This window comes from Bos mutus, chromosome 29 (assembly GCF_027580195.1).
Source record: "Bos mutus isolate GX-2022 chromosome 29, NWIPB_WYAK_1.1, whole genome shotgun sequence".
NCBI classification, from domain to species: Eukaryota; Metazoa; Chordata; class Mammalia; order Artiodactyla; family Bovidae; genus Bos; species Bos mutus.
In genome coordinates, this window is record NC_091645.1 from 57,587 (window position 1) to 81,611 (window position 24,025).

Consider the following 24,025-nt stretch of genomic DNA (forward strand, 5'->3'; position numbering starts at 1 on the left):
GAGCACAAGGCCCTGAACATATGCATCCAGTACTTCAAAAATGTTCACTGAGTCCACTAACCAGCTAGCAGTGTTTTCCACTTATAATAATTTGTAACTTACTTCCTCTCTGTACTACTCAGTGGACAATGACTATGGGTTAATACGCAAATAGCACCTCCTGGATGGAGTGGTACAGAACTTACATGACCATCAGAGGAAGGATGAAGTCACCGCCATGGAAATATTACCCTACTGCTAAATAAAAGTTCTGAATCAATTCATTCCCAGCAACTGTTAATGTCTAGCAAGTATCCAGATGAGAAAATTAAGGTTACAAGCTATGGATACCAGAGAAGCCAACTCCAGAACCTCACAGTTGGTGAAAGGCTAGAAATCCATAAATCCCACTTCTGGCTGCATAATGAAGGAAAGAAATCTTACATTTTCCTTCCAGAGTCAGGGAAAAAATGAGCATTTAACTGAACAATTCTATTCTATTAGACTAATAGAATTTAGTTTCTTAATAAAAGTTTTACTATACCAGTATCTCCAAGAAATTATTGGTATGGTAAAAAGTACTTAGTTGTGTCCTAACAACTGTTAAGCTAAAATATTTTCCATTTATGCAGACAAGTATTGTGCATATTAATAAATATTCCCTGTTAAACCAATGTGTACTTAGACAAGATTCTCCCTCGTGAAAAAAAAAAAAAAAAGGACAACAATGTAAAATTAAGGGGTAAAATATTTTTCACAGACTAGATGAGAAAGGCTGAAGAGAAAAGGCTCAATGAGAACTGGAAGGTCAGGAAAGCTCCATGGATGAGAAGAGACTGGGCACCAGGTCTGAATAAATGGAGGACTACCCAAGAGAAAACAAAACTGTGAACACTGAAAGGACAGTCTGAGTAAAGGCCAAGAAAAGGTGAAATCAGCCAGTTAATGCTGAGGGTAAAATCCAACCACAGGAAAACAAAAGCATGTCCACACAGAAACTTGTAAATCAGTGTTCACAGCAGCATTTTTAATAGCCTCAAAGTGGAAACAACCCAAAGCTTCATCAACTGGTGAATGGACATATGGCTTAGCCACATACTGTTTGTTGTTTGACAATTAACAGAAATAGAAGAACTGATACATGTTATAACATGGATGAAACTCAAAAACATGACATCAAATTAGAAAAGCTAATCACAAAGGAGCACACATTGTGTGATTCCATTTATATGAAATACCAAGATAGATACTACACTGGTGTTTGCCTGGGGCTGAGGGAGATGGGGGGCCATGAGTGGTGGCTAAGGGATGCAGGGTTTCCTTTTCAGGGTGATGGAAAGGCTCTAAAATTGGTCACAGGTAACACCTTTCTACACTAAGAAATAGTGAACTACACTTTTTCAGTGGGTGAATTATATGATACATGAATTATACTTCAATAGCGTTTTTAAAAAATCCAATGGCCAGATCTAAATAATCTTAATTCTCTATTTTGGATGTCCATACTATACACCATCTGAGTACCTCCAGGATTTTATAATATATCTAAAATGAAAAGAAGGCAATGCCTATCTTCAACTAGTTTGTATAATACCCTTTCCACACGTTATTCTGAAATCCATGAAATATCTATCTATCTATCTATCTATATATCTATCTATATATCTACAGTCATTGACATAAGTGAAGATGAGAAATGATAATTTCCTGAAACATTCCATTAAACATCCTTTGATTTTATCTGGCTTGCCTTATCAAGGCAATACAGGTATCACACAAAAAAAGTATTGCTTCAAATAAACAGTCTCTCAAATTCTGTGAAGAATGCTGCACAATTCTTAACTTTCCTAAGGGGAACTAATATAAGGGGAAAAAATATATAATGCAAATGGCAGAATGAAAGTCAAGTTTTAGAAATGAATGTTTTATAAAGATTGTAGTAAATTATTTGCAATGAAAATGCAAAAGAAAGCTGTCCATGAAAACGAGTGTACTAAGACACTTTATCCTACATATAAACAGTCAACACATTAAATTACATACATACCTGACTTGTGAGTTGACATAACTTCTTCTTTAAATCCTGTGCCTCAACTTCTAAGTTGGCATGATAACGTGACAAGACTTCCAGCAAAGCCTCTGCCATAGACTGCTTTTTTTGAGGGTATCAGCCAGTTCTTGTTGAAGTTGTCTCACAACTGCCTAATAAGATGCTCTGTCACTGAGTTTATCAAATCACTTTACTATTGCTGTTGTTGCTGCTAAGTCACTTCAGTCGTGTCCAACTCTGTGTGACCCCATAGACGGCAGCCCACCAGGCTCCCCCATCCCTGGAATTCTCCAGGCAAGAACACTGGAGTGGGTTGCCATTTCCTTCTCCAATGCATGAAAGTGAAAAGTGAAAGTGAAGTCACTCAGTCGTATCCGACCCTCAGCGACGCCATGGACTGCAGCCTTCCAGGCTCCTCCATCCATGGGATTTTCCAGGCAAGAGTACTGGAGTGGGGTACCATTGCCTTCTCTGACTATTACATTATGTTAACAATAGATAACTCCAACATATGTACTTTGAAAATTATCACCACAGGCAGCAACTCACCTTCTTTTTCCTCCTCACTGAGTTTGGTTACAGACACAGAAGGGGACACCTTCCAGCCTTCCTGATACTAAGTTACTCAGACAAAGGATGCAGCCCCACTGTCCACGCCCTGCCCCTCCCAATAAATCTGCAGAGTTTCACCACCTCACATACAGAAAGAAATGAGTGTGTAGGTGGGAAAAGTGATGGAAAATTCCACACTGTGGAAACATTTTCCTTTCCTTTTTCATTAGAAGTTTTGATTAACTCAGAGATCCTCACATATTCCAACCAGTGCTCAGATCTTTCCAATAGATTCCTACCTCAGCAGAAAAATGAGGCCATTCCCTTGTTGCTTAACTATTTTATATCTAGTAGTGTGTCTATATTAATCCCAAACTCCTAATATATCCCTCCTCCCCACCTTTGCCCTTGGCTAACCATAAGGACATACTGAGAGCACAGGGAACTTTACTCGATATTATGTAGTCACCTACCTGGGAAAAGGAACTAAAAAAGAATGGATATATGTGTACGAATAACTGAATCAATTTCCTGTACATCTGAAACTAACACAAAATTGTAAATCAACCATATTCCAATATAAAAGAAAAATGAAATTTAAAAAATGAGGTTGTTCCCATAGCCTTCAAAGAGCCTCGATATCCTGGCCTCCTGCCTCCAGACCACAGCTCCTACAACTCTCTCCCTGACTCACTCCATTCCTGCTGCTCACGAATCCTGCCATCCTTCATTTTTAGTCAACAAACTTGTATTCAAATGATACTAATTTATCCTTAAAATGAGAATTATGAACAAATTGTTTGTAAAAATGCTCTAAGTAAATAACATAAATAGCTTATGTTATTTATGGGAAGTAAATAACATAAGATTATTTGTGGGAAGATTAAATCAGGAATAGTTTGGCTAAAGCTCCCCACTAGAGTCCCAAATTATGATTCAATGACAAATAGATGCCTTTAAAGACCTGAAACAGGTGCATTTAGCCCAGGCGGCTGCAACCGGCGCACTTAGCTCAGCCGAGAGGAGCTACCTCACATCCGAGGTCAGGGGCAGTGGCTGAGAGTGAAAGGCTGTGACGGCACAGGAATGGTGGAGAGGAGCAACCCCACGTCTGAGGTCAGGGGCGGCAGCCAAGAGGAGCTACCCCACGTCTGAGGCCAGGGGCAGGGGCTGGGAGGACCTACCCCATGCCTGAGGCCAGGGGCGGCAGCCGGGAGGAGCAACCCCACCTCCAAGCAGCTGTGGCTGCGTGGGCACAGGAGGGCCTAGAGGAGCTATTCCATATTCAAGGTCAGAAGGGGCGGCGGTAAGTAGATACCCTTCATCCAAGGTAAGGAGCAGTGGCTGCACTTTGCTGGAGCAGCCATGAAGAGATACCCCACATCCAAGGTAAGAGAAACCCAAGTAAGATGGTAGGAGTTGCAAGAGGGCATCAGAGGGCAGACACACTGAAACCATACTCACAGAAAACTAGTCAGTCTAATGACACAAGGACCACAGCCTTGTCTAACTCAATGAAACTAAGCCATGCCCATGGGGCCACCCAAGACAGGCAGGTCACAGTGGAGAGGTCTGACAGAATGTGGTCCACTGGAGAAGGGAATGGCAAAACACTTCAGTATTCTTGCCTTGAGAACCCCAGGAACAGTATGAAAAGGCAAAATGATAGGATACTGAAAGAGGAACTCCCCAGGTCAGTAGGTGCCCAATATGCTACTGGAGATCAGTGGAGAAATAACTCCAGAAAGAATGAAGGGATGGAGCCAAAGCAAAAACAATACCCAGTTGTGGATGTGACTGGTGAGAGAAGCAAGGTCCGATGCTGTGAAGAGCAATATTGCATAGGAACCTGGAATGTCAGGTCCATGAATCAAGGCAAATTGGAAGTGGTCAAACAGGAGATGGCAAGAGTGAACATTGACATTCTAGGAATCAGCGACCTAAAATGGACTTGAATGGGTGAATTTAACTCAGACGACCATTATATCTACTACTGTGGGCAGGAATCCCTCAGAAGAAATGGAGTAGCCATGATGGTCAACAGAAGAGTTCAAAATGCAGTACATGGATGCAATCTCAAAAATGATAGAACAATCTCTTCGTTTCCAAGACAAACCATTCAATATCACAGTAATCCAAGTCTATGCCCCAACCAGTAATGCTGAAGAAGCTGAAGTTGAACGGTTCTGTGAAGACCTACAAGACCTTTTAGAACTAACACCCAAAAAAGATGTCCTTTTCATTATAGGGGACTGGAATGCAAAAGTAGGAAGTCAAGAAACACCTGGAGTAACAGGCAAATTTGGCCTTGGAATACGGAATGAAGCAGGACAAAGACTAATAGAGTTTTGCCAAGAAAATGCACTGGTCATAGCAAACACCCTCTTCCAACAACACAAGAGAAGACTCTACACATGGACATCACCAGATGTTCAACATCAAAATCCGATTGATTATATTCTTTGCAGCCAAAGATGGAGACGCTCTATACAGTCAACAAAAACAAGACCAGGAGCTGACTGTAGCTCAGATCATGAACTCCTTGTTGCCAAATTCAGACTGAAATTGAAGAAAGTAGGGAAAACCACTAGACCATTCAGGTATTACCTAAAGCAAATCCCTTATGATTATACAGTGGAAGTGAGAAATAGATTTAAGGGCCTAGATCTGATAGATAGAGTGCCTGATGAGCTATGGAATGAGGTTTGTGACACTGTACAGGAGACAGGGATCAACACCATCCCCATGGAAAAGAAATGCAAAAAAGCAAAATGACTGTCTGGGGAGGCCTTACAAATAGCTGTGAAAAGAAGAGAAGTGAAAAGCAAAGGAGAAAAGGAAAGATATAAGCATCTGAATGCAGAGTTCCAAAGAATAGCAAGAAGAAATAAGAAAGCCTTCCTCAGCGATCAATGCAAAGAAATAGAGGAAAACAACAGAATGGGAAAGACTAGAGATCTCTTCAAGAAAATCAGAGATACCAAGGGAACATTTCATGCAAAGATGGGCTTGATACAGGACAGAAATGGTATGGACCTAACAGAAGCAGAAGATATTAAGAGGTGGCAAGAATAACAGAAGAACTGCACAAAAAATATCTTCACGACCCAGATAATCACGATGGTGTAATCACTCACCTACAGCCAGATACCCTGGAATGTGAAGTGAAGTGGGCCTTAGAAAGCATCACTACAAACAAAGCTAGTAGAGGTGATGGAATTCCAGCTGAGCTATTTCAAATCCTGAAAGATGATGCTGTGGAAGTGCTGCACTCAATATGCCAGCAAATTGGAAAACTCAGCAGTGGCCACAGGACTGGAAAAGGTCAGTTTTCATTCCAATCCCAAAGAAAGGCAATGCCAAAGAATGCTCAAACTACTGCACAATTGCACTCATCTCACACGCTAGTAAAGTAATGCTCAAAATTCTCCAAGCCAGGCTTCAGCAGTACGTGAGCCATGAACTTCCAGATATTTAAGCTGGTTTTCGAAAAGGCAGAGGAATCAGAGATCAAATTTCGAACATCCACTGGATCATTGAAAAAGCAAGAGAGTTCCAGAAAAACATCTATTTCTGCTTTATTGACTATGCCAAAACCTTTGACTGTGTGGATCACAATAAATTGTGGAAAATTCTGAAAGAGATGGGAACACCAGACCACCTGAGCTGCCTCTTAAGAAACCTTTATGCAGGTCAGGAAGCAACAGTTAGAACTGGACATGGAGCAACATACTGGTTCCAAATAGGAAAAGGAGTACATCAAGCCTGTATATTGTCACCCTGCTTATTTAACTTATATGCAGAGTACTTCATGAGAAATGCTGGGCTGGAAGAAACACAAGCTGGAATCAAGTTTGCCAGGAGAAATATCAATAACCTCAAATATGCAGATGACACCACCCTTATGGCAGAAAGTGAAGAGGAACTAAAAAGCCTCTTGATGAAGGTGAAAGAGGAGAGTGAAAAAGTTGGCTTAAAACTCAGCACTCAGAAAACTAAGATCATGGCATCTGGTCCCATCACTTCATGGGAAATAGATGGGAAAACAGTGGAAACAGTGTCAGACTTTATTTATTTGGGCTCCAAAACACTGCAGTTGGTGACTACAGCCATGAAATTAAAAGACGCTTACTCCTGGGAAGAAAAGTTATGACCAATATAGATAGCATATTGAAAAGCAGAGACATTACTTTGCCAACAAAGGTCCATCTAGTCAAGGCTATGGTTTTTCCTGTGGTCATGTATGGATGTGAGAGTTGGACTGTGAAGAAAGCTGAGTGCCAAAGAATTGATGTTTTTTAACTGTGGTGTTGGAGAAGACTCTTGAGAGTCTCTTGGACTGCAAGGAGATCCAACCAGTCCATTCTGAAGGAGATCAGCCCTGGGATTTCTTTGGAAGGAATGATGCTAAAGCTGAAACTCCAGTACTTTGGCCACCTCATGCGAAGGGTTGACTCACTGGAAAAAGACTCTCTTGCTTGAGAGGCCATAAGAAAAAAATGATTCAAGGCTGAAATTTTCCCAAATTAATTCAAATTTATATAAATAAAATTAAAATTATACCAACAAATATGACAAAATGGTATGACAAGCTACTGAAGCCAAAGTACAATATATAAAATATAGCATCTGGGAAACCTGGAATTGACTGTCAAGGTAATCCATGTAATTGAAACTTAATTTTGAAATATTCATTTTAGGTTTGAGCATTTCATTTATCTGCTTCATCATGATACTGAAATGTGGTAACATAAAGATTAAAATTATTATCCTAATAGTGTAAAAGAGTAAATTACTAACACTATCTATATTAATAATTTAGAACTGAATCTCTTAACATTTCAAAGCAATATGATGTCTCTACTCAAAGTAAAACATCTCTTGGGTCTAATTTTCATTTGCTGGATATAAGGTGTGCTTTTAGGCTGGTTTAGAGACCATAGATTCACAGCCTATGTATTTTTTATATTCAACTAGATTCAACATTTAGCCAGAATCAAGAATCACTTTGAACTTTCTTTCAGGAAGTCTGAGAATTTCTTCTTCTGGATACTCACTTCTCTTTCTGCTTTCTCATTTTCATACTGATACATTCTCTCTTTTAAATGATTACATTCCTTGATTAACTCCTTGTTTCTTTCCTCCAGCATCAGACCTTGTTTCTCACGTTCGGCCTGAAGTTTTCTCACGATCTGCTGAAACTGGTCTTGGATGCTGATGACCGTCTTCTCTTTACTGTCGGCTTTGTTTTGTGCATCATCCAGTTGCTGTCGGAGCAACATGTTTTCACTCTGGAGTTGAGATAATCTCTCCTCTAAGGATTCCTGCTTTCCAATATATTTATTCACTTTGCCTTGTTCGTTCTGATACATGTGTTCAATTTCCTGCTTTTGACACTCGGTTTGGCTTAGGTCTCTCTGGACACGTTCTAACATCAAAATCTTTTCTCTGAGAGAATCTCTAGTGTGATGCAGCTTAATTTCTAGGTTATTGAACTTACTTTCCACTCTAGAAAGTTGCTGGGAAAGCATCTCATTATTATCTTTTAGATTAGCCGCATCGGACTTCATTTTGTCCTGCAAGTGTAACCACTCGTCTCTTGCTCTCTGGAAGGCAAGTTCCAGGTCTCTTTTTGATGTCTGACATTGATCATGATCGTGTGAGGCAGCAGCCAGTCTAGAACGGTAGGATTCCACTTCCGTCTCCAGTCTTTGTTTGCTTTCTTTTTCGTTCTCCAGCTTAGAGTTTAGCATTGCATTCTCAGCTGTCAGAGCATTAAGCTGGCCTGTACAGTGGGATACAGTCTTTGTTAACGTTTCCTCATTCACTTTTATTGCCTTTTGAAGATCATCATTCTTCCCTTTTACAATTTCAATGTCCTCAAAATATTTCTTTTCCTTTTCCTGGTTCTGAATTTTCACTGCATCCATCTCCAGTCTTAGCATGGCAATTTCCTCCTGCAGCATGTGGTTTTTGTGCAACAGATCTTTTGCTTCTTCACAACTATCAGAAACCTAAGTGAAACAAAGAAGACTTTTAGCTAGTACTCAATAAAGTGACATTCCATGATTTCCTCTGAAATCAAAGACTAACCTGTATGTTTATACAATGAAAAGACTGCACCAAGTGCGTCTCCAAATGGAAAAAATAAGGTTCGATTCAAATCTCAGACTTTATACAAGCAGAAATACCCCAAAGTTCAAAAATTTAATTGAAGACAATGAATCCGTGAAAGTAAAAAAAGAAACCCCAAGAGACTTTTCAAGAAGCTCAGAACTGGAAAGGCTTTTCTTTGAATTACAACGAACCTGGGAAGGCTTAAACAAAAGATGTATAGATCTGACTACACTTAAAAATTGCATCTGCTGTGGTATATTTATACAATGGAATACTACTACACCATAAAAAATAATGAAATGCTATTTGTAGCAACAGGGAGGTTGGATCTAGACATTATCACACTCAGTGAAGTAAGTCAGACAAAGACAAGTATTATATCATACTGCTTACAGGTGGAATCTAAAAATGAACTTATTTACAAAACACAAAGTGCTTCACAGACATAGAAAACAAACTTACAGTAGTCACCATAGGCGAAAGGGAGGTATGGGAAGGAAGAAATTAGGATGTTGGGATTAACACATACACACTAGTATATATGAAATATATGAATTGATACTTTTGAACTATAGTGTTGGAGAAGACTCTTGAGTGTCCCTTGGACTGCAAGGAGATCCAACAAGTCCATCTTAAAGGAAATCAGTCCTGGGTGTTCATTGGAAGGACTGATGGTAAAGCTGAAACTCCAATACTTTGGCCACCTGATGGGAATAACTGACTCATTTGAAAAGACTGATGCTGGCAAAGACCCAGGAGAAGGGGACGGCAGCCACCAGGCATCCCGACTCAATGGATTTTTTCCAGAGCAAGAACACTGGAGGTCTGGTTGCCATTTTCTTCTCAATGCATTGAAATATAAAATAACCAACAAGGATCAAGTAAGGAACTACACTTAAAGTTAAATCTGAAAAGGTGTGTGTGTCCAACTCTGTTGACCCCATGGACTTTTTACATGGACCTATCAGGCTCCTCCGAATTCCATGGGATTTTTCCAGGCAGCATGAAAGGTCTGAAATATGACAACAAACTAACTAACCTTATCTGGAGTGGGTGCCATTGCCTTCTCCAAAGCATATAGCTGAATTCTACAAACATCAATTAACTCATTAGCTATAATTCTGGAAAGGAAGAAGTTAAAAATATAAATAAAAGCTGCAGGCTTTTTGACCAGCTATCTTCTGACATTTTAACAGTCAATTAGAAGTCCTCTTACATCAAACCAGTTATTTCTCTAGTACAAACAAGTTAAAAACATAAGTAAGCCTCTTATTTCACTTCTGATGGTACATCAAACACTAATGACAAAAACAAAGGTAAAATGTAGAGAGCTCTTCTTAGAAAATCATGAGTTATTTGCTACAGCAATAACTTTCATTATCTCTTCATAATGTTTAAAATAGTCAGATGGGGGAAATACAATGAAAAACACAATAATCACCACTAATATATATTATGGCATATCTATCACTGTTTTCAAAAGTTCCCTGTACTGAAACAGGGCACTCACAGAGCAGAGTGCTCATTTTCTCACAAGCAGAAGAATGACATCCAAAATGTGGTCTCTGAACTGCCTATAGTTTCCTCCTTACCAGGGAAGTGATAAACTAACCTAGTGATCTTTCAAGGAAATGACATCACTACCAACAACCAGAATATCTATTGTCAATAGCAAAGGTTTGTTTTCTTTAGAGGGGGAGGGGGGACTTTTATAAGTTTGTTCTAAAGAAACAAATTTTCAAGGTGTTCAAAAGTGTTTTAACAACTGATGGCACAGTTTTTAGAAATTGAAAACCTGTAAATGATGTGAAAAGGTCGTTGATAGGGTATTGGTTAAAGAAATGACAGTGGAGCCAAGAACGGACTCTGATTTAGACACTGAAGATGATGACGTGCATGGAGTGACTGACACGTTCACTCCAAAGCAGAGGGACTTGGTCGGGTAGCACAGTCGATGGGGGACCACACACAGTCTTCCTTGTCTAAACCACAATCAGGGTGCCGGCTTTTCCAGGATAGTTGCAAAAACTTTGAGATCAATTCCTATGGAAAATATTAAAGGCCTCTCCTTGGATGAGGCCATCGTGTGTCACTACCTATCTGCAGCAGACAAACAGATTTGAATTACAAATATTACTTTATCCAACAGATGGAAAATGTTTCCCTCCTCAAAGCATAGATATATAGGCTTTCAAAATCCTCTACACTTTCTATGATGTATAGTGTTGGTTTTTAAAATATATACATACACAGAGACATATACACATATTTGAAAATGACTACAGAAAATACCTCAGAGTTCATTTCCTTATTAGCCATTTCTATCTCCTTTTGTTTGGCAAGGTGATTGGCCAGAATTCCATCCTGTAAGATTCTGGCATTCCGTTCTCGAGAAAGCTGCTTCTGAGTGTCATTTTTTGCTCTTCTATAACCTGGAGAGACATTATATGAAGTTTTGGGCCCATACCATTAAAAAAAAAAAAAAAAAAGTTAAAAGCTTAGGAGAAGAATTTAAAATGAAAAAAACTGTTTAAAGGAAGTAGCCTTTTTAAGCACAAGGATCTTTATTTCCACATGAATAACTCAGATCTTAATTTAAATGCCTGCTAAATTTGTCACAGAGCAAAAACATAAGCAGACATAGTATTGTGAAGGAAAATTTCTTTACAAAGCACTTCACTAGTTTCTTCACAGTGTCAATGCAAGTTAGCCTGTATTTTAACATAAAAAAGCCAAAATTAATACATGGATTGGAATTAAGAATACTACTTTGCCTAATGTATCAAAAATGCCAATCATTATGTTAATGATTAAGCTTGATTTATGTCCATTCCTCCACTGAGAAAACATACACAGAGCATCTATTAGAAGCCAAGAATGGCAAGAAATTAATAATTTAAGCTCTAAATGTCACAGTTCATACTTAAGATAACAATTTTGTTCTAAACCTAAAAATACATATTAAATTAAAGGGATACTATAAATAATATTGACGAAATAGTGTCAGAAATTTGAAAATTTCACCAAAGATTGCTCTACCTGATTCAGATCATTTCTCACAGTCTTCAGTTCCATTTCTAGTGCTCTGAGAGTGAGTTCAAGTTGCTGTTTCATTTCAACTTTTTACTATATTGGTCTTCTTTTCTTCTTAACTGCTCCCTAATTTTTTCATACAACATATCAGCATTTCTTCTCTGCTCTTCTTCTTGCTTTAAGGTGAATCTGCAAAATTTATACAGTCCTTCTTAGAAAATCATGAGATTAGTCACTGCTACAATAACTTTCATTCCCTCTACATAATGTTTAAAATAGTAAAATGGGGGAAAATATAATGAAAAACACTTAATAATTCTCACAGTTTTCATGCAGAGGGTTAAGAATAAAACTGCATACATTTTTTTTTCTGTCTTGAGAAAAATTACTATTGTATACATCTGTGGTGGGAATGTAAAGTAATATAAACTTCTTAAAGAATAGTTTAGAAATATAGATCAAAGACCTTTTTTAAGTTCTCATACTTTGACCAAATAATACGACATTATTAAAGAAAATGTATTCAATATAATTAGAAAGGTAGAAATGAATTTATAGAAAAAACATTTCTTGTAGTATTAAATATAATACAGAAAAGTGAAAAACAACCGAAAGTCAATTTGCTAAATAATTAATAAGGTTTCCATTATGGTGGACTTCTGTATGGTCATGAAAATGATGATTTGGAAAAACATACATTAAGTTATCAGAAGCATTCACTGTTAAGAACCTGCCATATTATTTCCAAGAATTTCACACTCCACAATACTAGTGACACTTTCTCCCTGTAAAATCCTAGAGGATAAGTTAGTCCTTATAACACGTCTACGTCTCTGCAGTATTAAAGGAAACAATAGTTCAAATATTTCTTTAAAAGCGAGATATACAGTACCTCAAGCTACCGAGCTCACGTTCCCACTCCACTTTCTGATGCTCTAACTGTGATTTCACTTCTTTTGTTTCTGACAGCTCTTTCTGTAGCCCACGAACCTTACTTTCCATTTTTTTAATCTTTCCTTTAAGCAGTTCACAGTGGCTTTTTTTAAGTTCTACTAATCTTTCATATGAAAGAATCGTATCCTGGATTTTCAACAAGCTAACAGAATCTACATGATGAAGAAAACAAAGATAAAAACAAAAAAAAATTTATGTGAGTAATTTTTGAGTATAAAGGACTGTATCTTTCACGTACACGCATCCACACACTGAACAAATATTAAGTGTCTATAATGTGGAAGACATTATTCTAAGCTCTGCAGATGAAACAGACTCCCCTGGCTCTTGTTTAGCTTGAAGTCTAATAAAAGAGAAAGATAAATAAAATAATTATGAACTCAGAAGGATACTCTAAGAAAAGAGAGTTCTATGATCACATAACAGAACTTGACACAGACTGGGTCCAGGAAAGATTTCCCTGGGGAAGAGATGTCACACTGAGAAATGAAGGATGAGCAGGAAGTAGTAAGTAGAGTAGGAGGAACAACCTTGTGGACAGTCTCCAGCTGCCATATGTTTTTAACCAAGACAGAGTGAACAACTACTGATTTATCTTCCTGAGTGAAGCGAGCAAAAACAATGCCGACAAAATACATTAAACAATGATTTTATGACAAAGGACTTCAGGGAGTGAAGGACAATGATCCCGGAAACACACCAGGTTAGCCTAAGGAACGCCCCAGCTCACTGCCTGGGGAGAATTTCCAGGCCCCTACACGGGGAGAAGGAATGGAAGCTGAGTCATCCAGACTCTCTGACAGGAGGTGATGAAGCTGACAGTCTGGTGAAACCAAAGTGGGCAGAGATCACAGATCAGAACCGGGAGAGGAGAGAGTGGGACAGAGAGAAAAAGAACCCTGGAGATCTGAGGAGGAGCCCCTCGGGTATTCAGCAGAGGAATGAACAGCGCCTATCTGGGAGAAACCACCTGAGACCAGGGAGAAACCATCTGAAAAGACTATTGGAACCTGTAACTGGTGCTCACTCAGTCCCAGGAATTCTATCTATTCTCATGAGCCAGGCTCGAAAAATTTCTCCTTACAGTAAAATGAACAGGATAGTCAGTAAGGTCTTGCCTCCAAGGCAGGAAATAATCAGCCCTAGCCCGAGGGCCCCTCTGGATGCACCTAACAAATCATGAGAAGCAAGAGCACAGAAGGATCTCTGGAAAACTCTCAATATTTGGAAACTAAATCACACGGATCTAAATAACCTTGGATCAAAGAGGTAATGAAAAGAAGAATAACAAAGTATTTTGAACTGAAGGAAAATGAAAATGTAAGACCAGCAGACATTTTAGGAAATTGACACACTGATGCTAAAATTCATGTGGAAAGAAGGGTAAAAAATAAAACAAGATGAAACTAGACAATTGTGACCTTTAACCATGAAGCAAAGAGAAGCAACAGTTGGGCTTTAAGCAAAGGGGTAACAGGATGAGATCTGAATTTTTAAAAATAGATAATAATTGTAGTTGCTGTGTGGACTGAGGTTCCGGGAGGTAGAATGGCAGGGAAAGAAGTTCTGAGATTATTTCAGTTATTCCAGGAGGAAAGTGATGCTAACCTGACCTTGGGTGAAGGCACAGGAAAGAAGAGTCAACAGAAGGTACAGTGAGTGAGAATGATCACAGGCCTGTGGTGCAGAGTATCCACTCACGTTCATGTTCTTTTAATACAGAACCTATTTCTGAGATGCACAGCACTGTAACACATCCCTGGCTCCAGAGCAGTACTAGACAAGGTGTACACAGATTACTACTACACCATACACAAACAGGCATTGTATTTATATTTACACTGCAGTCCTACCTTTACACCCTGTGTCAAGTTGTTCAATTAGCAACATGGAATTCTTATAGTAAAGCAACTCGCCATCCTCGGAAGCTGTTTCAGATGACTGAGTTAAGTCATCAAGGTCATCCACAGAATTAATTTGTTCTTTGACCTACACATAAATAATACTATTTCATAATGTCCTTAAAATATTTATAGAACATACTAATTGTACAAAGGTGATAAATATCTCTTCATTAAAGCAAAAACAGACACTTTTTAAAAGGACAGATTTTTTTTATCAAAAGGATAACTTTATCAATAGTGTTTCTAAATTAAGTTGTCCAAGTAAATGTCTCTACAACAAAGGAACATTTTATATTTTGCTACTATTCCTTTTACAAAGTGTTTTTTACTAGGAAAATATTTTTTATAGTTAACTTTTTGACTATACCTTATTATTTTCATTAGATGTTTTCTTTGCAGGCCTAAAAAAACAAATGATTCTTTTCAGGCTAATATTAAATACTTAAAAATACAAATACCTAAACTTTGTTTTTTATATAAAATCTTTGCATTTGCATTGGTAAGTAGTTTTTTATAAAAGCATTAAAACAACAAAAAAGAGTAACATTAAAGGAAAAACAAACTACATTTATAATACTAATAAAGCATTTAATTTAGATCAAAGAAAAGGAAAAACATAAAAGGAAAAACATAACATTACTTGCATTATGTGAAGGGAACCAGTATACCAGGATTTCTTGCAGTTGTTATTTTCAATAAGAACTATGTTTTACAGCAATAAAACCTATCTGGGAAGTATTCCTTAAGTCCTTATAAGAAAGAAACCCATTTTTAATAACCATGATATTAGCCTTCTGAGGACTTCCTATGCAACTGCTATGCATTATTATAAGCACTTTATATGTCTTAATGGCATTTTAATCCTCACAAACATTCTGGGAGGTAGGTAATACATTAGGTCCTCTACATAGGAAGAAACGGAGCACAGAAAGGCTGAGTAAGTTGCCCAAGCCCACACAGCAGGTCACAACAGACCCAGAGTTCAAACTCAGGAAATCTGGCTTCAACACTGCGGTTTGAAAATATGCTGACAAAGTAGTATTTAAATAAGTCTTCTTAAGTAATATGATAGCAAATGAATCTATATTATTATTCCATGTCCAGAAGAAGCAGAAGCAGCAAACCCATTTGTTTGTCAGATCTGTCCAGAGGACCAACTTGAGAGTATGCCGAGATTCTCAGATTCACACACAGACTGTGTCTCTGTAGACCCAAGCCTACCACAAATGTTCCTGACAGACTTAGGTTCACTAGAGCTCTGTCAGAGCAAAGACATGTGGATGTGGTTTGCTTTCCCCTGTGAGTGTGGGCCCTAGCTCAGCCCCAGCTCCAGGGAAAAAGCCCTGAGCAAAGACCTTCAGTGTGCTTTTCTCACACACTGTAAAGAAGGAGTTCACAAGATGCAAGGGACACAAGATGTGGGGACAGAGAGCCCCTCAAGGAAGAAGAGGCAGCCAAGCAGCCTGTGTTTTCAAGCCTGTATTTGGAAGGATCTGGTTAGATTCTACAACAGCAAACCTCTGGATTTGCTCAGAGGACTGAAATTCAAGTCAGTGCAGAGCATCTCCCCTGCCATTTGCAAGCCTTGCTCACACATTGTTAGCCTCTAGCGGTACTGGGGACATCAGAGGGCAGACGCACTGAAACCATAATCACAGAAAACTAGTCAATTTAATCACACTATAGGATACTGAAGAGGACTCTCCCAGGTCAGTAGGTGCCCAATATGCTACTGGAGATCAGTGGAGAAATAACTCCAGAAAGAATGAAGGATGGAGCCAAAGCAAAAACAATACCCAGTTGTGGATGTGACTGGTGATAGAAGCAAGGTCCGATGCTGTAAAGAGCAATATTATAGGAACCTGGAATGTTAGGTCCATGAATCAAGGCAAATTGGAAGTGGTCAAACAGGAGATGGCAAGAGTGAACGTTGACATTCTAGGAATCAGCAAACTGAAATGGACTGGAATGGGTGAATTTAACTCAGATGACCATTATATCTACTACTGTGGGCAGGAATCCCTTAGAAGAAATGGAGTAGCCATCATGGTCAACAAAAAGAGTCAAAATGCAGTACTTGGATGCAATCTCAAAAATGACAGAATGATCTCTGTTGGTTTCCAAGGCAAACCATTCAATATCACAGTAATCCAAGTCTATGCCCCAACCAGTAATGCTGAAGAAACTAAATTTGAAGGTTTCTGGAAGACCTACAAGACCTTTTAGAACTAACACCCAAAAAGATGTCCTTTTTCATTATAGGGGACTGGAATGCAAAAGTAGGAAGTCAAGAAACACCTGGAGTAACAGGCAAATTTGGCCTTGGAATATGGAATGAAGCAGGGCAAAGACTAATAGAGTTTTGCCAAGAAAATGCACTGGTCATAACAAACACCCTCTTCCAACAACACAAGAGAAGACTCTACACATGGACATCACCAGATGTTCAACATCAAAATCGATTGATTATATTCTTTGCAGCCAAAGATGGAGAAGCTCTATACAGTCAGCAAAAACAAGACCAGGAGCTGACTGTGGCTCAGATCATGAACTCCTTATTGCCAAATTCAGACTTAAATTGAAGAAAGTAGGAAAACCACTAGACCATTCAGGTATGACCTAAATCAAATCCCTTATGATTATACAGTGGAAATGAGAAATAGATTTAAGGGCCTAGATCTGATAGATAAAGTGCCTGATGAACTATGGACTGAGGTTGGTGACATTGTACAGGAGACAGGGATCAAGACCATCCCCATGGAAAAGAAATGCAAAAAAGCAAAATGGCTGTCTGGGAGGCCTTACAAATAGCTGTGAAAAGAAGAGAAGTGAAAAGCAAAGGAGAAAAGGAAAGATATAAGCATCTGAATGCAGAGTTCCAAAGAATAGCAAGAAGAAATAAGAAAGCCTTCCTCAGCGATCAATGCAAAGAAATGAGAAAACAACAGAATGGGAAAGACTAGAGATCTCTTCAAGAAAATCAGAGATACCAAGGAACATTTCATGCAAAGATGGGCTTGATAAAGGACAGAAATGGTATGGACCTAACAGAAGCAGAAGATATTAAGAAGAGGTGGCAAGAATAACAGAAGAACTGTACAAAAAAATCTTCACGACCCAGATAATCACGATGGTGTGATCACTCACCTACAGCCAGACATCCTGGAATGTGAAGTCAAGTGGGCCTTAGAAAGCATCACTACAAACAAAGCTAGTGGAGGTGATGGAATTCCAGTTGAGCTATTTCAAATCCTGAAAGATGATGCTGTGAAGTGCTGCACTCAATATGCCAGCAAATTTGGAAAACTCAGCAGTGGCCACAGGACTGGAAAAGGTCAGTTTTCATTCCAATCCCAAAGAAAGGCAATGCCAAAGAATGCTCAAACTACTGCACAATTGCACTCATCTCACACGCTAGTAAAGTAATGCTCAAAATTCTCCAAGCCAGGCTTCAGCAATACGTGAGCCGTGAACTTCCAGATGTTCAAGCTGGTTTTAGAAAAGGCAGAGGAATCAGAGATCAAATTGCCAACATCCACTGGATCATTGAAAAAGCAAGAGAGTTCCAGAAAAACATCTATTTCTGCTTTATTGACTATGCCAAAACCTTTGACTGTGGATCACAATAAACTGTGGAAAATTCTGAAAGAGATGGGAATACCAGACCACCTGAGCTGCCTCTTAAGAAACCTTTATGCAGGTCAGGAAGCAACAGTTAGAACTGGACATGGAACAACAGACTGGTTCCAAATAGGAAAAGAGTACATCAAGCCTGTATATTGTCACCCTGCTTATTTAACTTATATGCAGAGTACATCATGAGAAATGCTGGGCTGGAAGAAACACAAGCTGGAATCAAGTTTGCCAGGAGAAATATCAATAACCTCAAATATGCAGATGACACCACCCTTATGGCAGAAAGTGAAGAGGAACTAAAAAGCCTCTTGATGAAGGTGAAAGAGGAGAGTGAAAAGTTGGCTTAAAGCTCAGCATTCAGAAAACGAAGATCATGGCATCTGGTCCCATCACTTCATGGGAAATAGATGGGAAAACAGTGGAAACAGTGTCAGACTTTATTTTTTTGGGCTCCAAAATCACTGCAGTTGGTGACTGCAGCCATGAAATTAAAAGACGCTTACTCCTTGGAAGAAAGTTATGACCAATATAGATAGCATATTCAAAAGCAGAGACATTACTTTGCCAACAAAGGTCCATCTAGTCAAGGCTATGGTTTTTCCTGTGGTCATGTATGGATGTGAGAGTTGGACTGTGAAGAAAGCTGAGTGCCAAAGAATTGATGTTTTTTAACTGTGGTGTTGGAGAAGACTCTTGAGAGTCTCTTGGACTGCAAGGAGATCCAACCAGTCCATTCTGAAGGAGATCAGCCCTGGGATTTCTTTGGAAGGAATGATGCTAAAGCTGAAACTCCAGTACTTTGGCCACCTCATGCGAAGGGTTGACTCACTGGAAAAGACTCTCTTGCTGGGAGGAATTGGGGGCAGGAGGAGAAGGGGACAACAGAGGATGAGATGGCTTGATGGCATCACTGGCTCAATGGACGTGAGTTTGAGTGAACTCCAGGAGTTTATGATGGACAGGGAGGCCTGGCGTGCTGTGATTCATGGTGTCACAAAGAGTCAGACATGACTGAGTGACGGAACTGAACTGAAAGAATTGAGAGGCCATAAGAAAAAATGATTCAAGGCTGAAATTTTCCCAAATTAATTCAAATTGATACACATAAAATTAAAATTGCACCAACAAATATGACAGAAAGGTATGACAAGTTACTGAAGCCAGAGTACAATACATAACATATAGCATCTGGGAAACCTGGACTTGACTGTCAAGGTAATCCATGTAACTGAAACTTATTTTGAAATATTAATCTTAGGTTTAAGGATTTCATTTATCTGCTTCATCATGATACTTAAATGTGGTAACATCAAGATTAAAATTATTATCCTAATAGTGAAAGAGTAAACTACTAACACTATCTATATTAATAATTTAGAACTGAATCTTTTAACATTTCATAAGCAATACGATGTCTCTACTCAAAGTAAAGCATCTCCTGGGCCTAATTTTTATTTGCTGGATACAAGGTGTGATTTTAGGCTGGTTTAGAGACCATAGATTCACAGCCTATGTATTCTTTATGTTCAACTAGATTCAACATTTAGCCAGAATCAAGAATCACTTTGAACTTTCTTTCATGAAGTCTGAGAATTTCTTCTTCTGGATACTCACTTCTCTTTCTGCTTTCTCTTTTTTGTACTGATACATTCTCTCTTTTAAATGATTCCATTCCTTGATTAACTCTTTGTTTCTTTCCTCCAGCATCAGACCTTGTTTCTCACGTTTGGCCTGAAGTTTTCTCACGATCTGCTGAAACTGGTCTTGGATGCTAATGACCATCTTCTCTTTACTGTCGGCTTTGTTTTGTGCATCATCCAGTTGCTGTCAGAGCAACATGTTTTCACTCTGGAGTTGAGATAATCTCTCCTCTAAGGATGCCTGCTTTCCAATATATTTATTCATTTTGCCTTGTTCGTTCTGATACATGTGTTCAGTTTCCTGTTTTTGACACTCTGTTTGGCTTAGGTCTCTCTGGACACTTTCTAACATCAAAATCTTTTCTCTAAGAGAATCTCTAGTGTGATGCAGCTTAATTCCTAGGTTATTGAGCTTACTTTCCACTCTAGAAAGTTGCTGGGAAAGCATCTCATTTTTATCTTTTAGATTAGCCACATCGGACTTCATTACCTGCAAGTGTAACCACTCGTCTCTTGCTCTCCAGAAGGCAAGATACATGTCTCTTTTTGATGTCTGACATTGATCATGATCGTGTGACACAGCAGCCAGTCTAGAACGGTAGGATTCCACTTCCATTTCCAGTCTTCGTTTGCTTTCTTTTTCGTTCTCCAGCTTAGAGTTTAGCATTGTATTCTCAGCTGTTAGAGCATTAAGCTGGCCTGTATAGTGGGGGTATAGTCTTGGTTAACGTTTCCTCATTCAGTTTTATTGCCTTTTGAAGATCATCATTCTTTCCTTTTACAATTTCAGTGACCTCAAAATATTTCTTTTCCTTTTCCTGGTTCTGAATTTTCACTGCATCTATCTCCAGTCTTAGCATGGCAATTTGTGCAGCATGTGGTTTTTGTGTAGCAGATCTTTTGCTTCTTCACAACTAACAGAAACCTAAGTGAAACAAAGGAGACTTTTAGCTAGTACTCAATAAAGTGATATTTCATGATTTCTTCTGAAATGAAAGACTAACCTCTATATGTATACAATGAAAAGACTGCACCAACCGTGTCTCCAAATGGAAAAAATAAGGTTCAATACAAATCTCAGACTTTATACAAGCAGAAATACCCAAAAGTTCAAAAATTTAATTGAAGACAATGAATACATGAAAGTAAAAAAGAAACCCCAAGAAACTTTTCAAGAAGCTCAGAACTGGAAAGGCTTTTCTTTGAATTGCAACAAACTTGGGAAGGCTTAAACCAAAGATGTATAGATCTGACTACACTTTAAAATTGCATCTGATGTGGTACATTTATTCAATGGAATACTACTACACCATAAAAAAGAATGAAATGCTATTTGTAGCAACAGGGATGTTGGACCTAGACATTATCACACTAAGTGAAGTAAGTCAGACAAAGACAAGTATTATATCATACTGCTTACATGTGGAATCTAAAAATGAACTTATTTACAAAACAGAAAGAGATTCACAGACATAGAAAACAAACTATGGTCACCATAGGTGAAAAGGAGGTATGCGAAGGGAGAAATTAGGATTTGGGGATTAACATATACACAGTAGTATATATGAAATGTATGAATTGATACTTTTGAACTGTAGTGTTGGAGAAGACTCTTGAAGTCCCTTGGACTGCAAGGAGATCCAACAAGTCCATCTTAAAGGAAATCAGTCCTGAATGTTCATTGGAAGGACTGATGGTAAAGCTGAAACTCCAATACTTTGGCCACCTGATGGGAAAAACTGACTCATTTGAAAAGACGCTGATGCTGGCAAAGACTGAAGGCAGGAGGAGAAGGGGACGACAGAGAATGAGATGGTTGGATGACATCACCGACTCAATGGACACGAGTTTGAGTCAACTCCGGGAGTTGGTGATGGACAGGGAGGTCTGTCACGCTGCAGTCCATGAGGTCACAAGGAGTCAGACACGACTGAACTGAAATTGAACTGATATATAAAATAACCAACAATGATCAACATAAGGAACTACACTTAATATTCTACAAGTTAAATCTGAAAAGGAATATGTGTGTGTGTGTGTGTTAGTGCATGTGTGTTAGTCAGTCATGTCTGACTCTTTTTAACCCCCATGGACTGTAACCCATCAGACTCCTATGCCCATGGAATTCTCCAGGCTAGAATACTGGAATGGGAAGTCATTTCCTTCTCCAGGGGACCTTCCCAACCCAAGGATCAAACCCAGGTCTCCTGTATTGCAGGCGGATTCTTTACAGCATGAGCCAGCAGGGAAGCCCTATATATGTGTGTGTGTATGAATATATATACACACACACACATATACATATATAGCTGAATCACTGTGCTGAATACCTGAAACAACACAATACAGTAAATCAACTATAATTCAATAAACAACACTACTTGCTAGCTTATAAAACACTGCATCTGATACCTAACCTATACAGCTACCTCACAGTAAGAGCCTTAGCTCTATATATATTTAAACAGACTAAACTTCATAAAAAATCTTTTTTGAGACTATGCTATCTTTCTAACATTTTAACAGTCAATTAGAAGAATTATACCTATTGATAACTGTACTAAGCACTTCTACAAACATCAATTAACTCATTAGCTATAATACTGGAAAGGAACAAGTTAAAAATATAAATAAGCTGCAGGCTTTTTGCCAGGTCTTCTGACTCTAGTAGTCCTCTTACATCAAACCACAGTTACTTCTCTAGTACAAACATACAAAGTAAGCCTCTTATTTCACTCATGGTACACACACTAATGGTAAATAAGGTAAAATATAGAGAGCTCTTCTTAGAAAATCATGAGATTATTTGCTACAGCAATAACTTTCATATCTCTTCATAATGTTTAAAATAGTAAGATGGGGGAAATACAATGAAAAACACAATATCATCACTAATATATATATATTATGGCATATATATCACTGTTTTCAAAAGTTCCTTGTACTGAAACAGGACACTCACAGAGCAGAATGCTCATTTTCTCACAAGCAGAAGAATGACATCCAAAATGTGGTCTCTGAACTGCCTATAGTTTCCTCCTTACCATCAGGGAAGTGATATATTAACCTAGTGATCTTTCGAGGAAATGACATCACTACCAACAACCAGAATATCTACTGTCAGTAGGAAAAGTTTGTTTTCTTTAGAGGGGGAGAGGAGACTTTTATAAGTTTGTTCTAAAGAAACAACTTTTTAATGTGTTCAAAAGTGTTTTAACAACTGATGGCACAGTTTTTACAAATTGAAAACCTGTAAATGATGTGAAAAGTTCGTTGATAGGGTATTGGTTAAAGAAATGACAGTGGAGCCAAGAACAGACTCTTATTTAGACACTAAAGATGATAACGTGAATGGACCGACTGACACATTCACTCCAAAGCAGAGGGACTTGGTTGTGTAGCGCAGTCGATGGTGGACCACACACGGTCTTCCTTGCCTAAACCACAATCAGGGTGCCAGCTCTTCCAAGATAGTCGCAAACACTTTGAGGTCAAATCCTATGGAAAATATTAAAGGCCTCTCCTTGGATGAGGCCATTGTGTGTCACTACCTATCTGCAGCTGACAAACGGATTTGAATTACAAATATTACTGTATCCTACAGATGGAAAATGTTTCCCTCCTCAAAATATAGATATATAGGTTTTCAAAATCCTCTATACTTTCTATGATGTATAGTGTTGGTTTTTTAAATATATACATACACAGAGACATATACACATATTTGAAAATGACTACAGAAAAGACTACCTCAGAGTTCATTTCCTTATTAGCCATTTCTGTTTCCTTTCGTTTGGCAAGGTGATTGGCCAGAATTTCATCCTGTAACATTCTGGCATTCCATTCTTGAGAAAGCTGCTTCCGAGTGTCCTTTTGCTCTTCTATAATCTGGAGAGACATTATATGAAGTTTTGGGTCCATACCATAAAAAAAAAAAAAGTTAAAAGCTTAGGAGAATTTAAAATGAAAAAAAACTGTTTAAAGGAAGTAGCCTTTTTAAGCACAAGGATCTTTATTCCCACATGAATAATTCAGATCTTAATTTAAATGTCTGCTAAATTTATCACAGAGCAAAAACATAGGCAGACATATTATTGTGAAGGAAAATTTCTTTACAAAGCACTTCAGTTTTTTCACACTGTCAACGCAAGTTAGCCTGT

The 24,025-nt window shown here is 38.4% G+C and overlaps 1 protein-coding gene across 1 annotated transcript in view; it reads right to left on the reverse strand.

The window, feature by feature from the left end:
* Positions 1-24,025, reverse strand: part of LOC102279153 (ankyrin repeat domain-containing protein 26-like) — an 83,443-nt gene that overhangs the window by 28,151 nt on the left and 31,267 nt on the right. Inside the window, 9 exon segments of the mRNA XM_070365006.1 lie at positions 2,019-2,137; positions 2,140-2,177; positions 7,635-8,595; positions 10,991-11,123; positions 11,733-11,820; positions 11,823-11,920; positions 12,624-12,837; positions 14,539-14,674; positions 14,957-14,990. Of these exon segments, the coding sequence (XP_070221107.1) occupies positions 2,019-2,137; positions 2,140-2,177; positions 7,635-8,595; positions 10,991-11,123; positions 11,733-11,820; positions 11,823-11,920; positions 12,624-12,837; positions 14,539-14,674; positions 14,957-14,990 (1,821 nt within the window).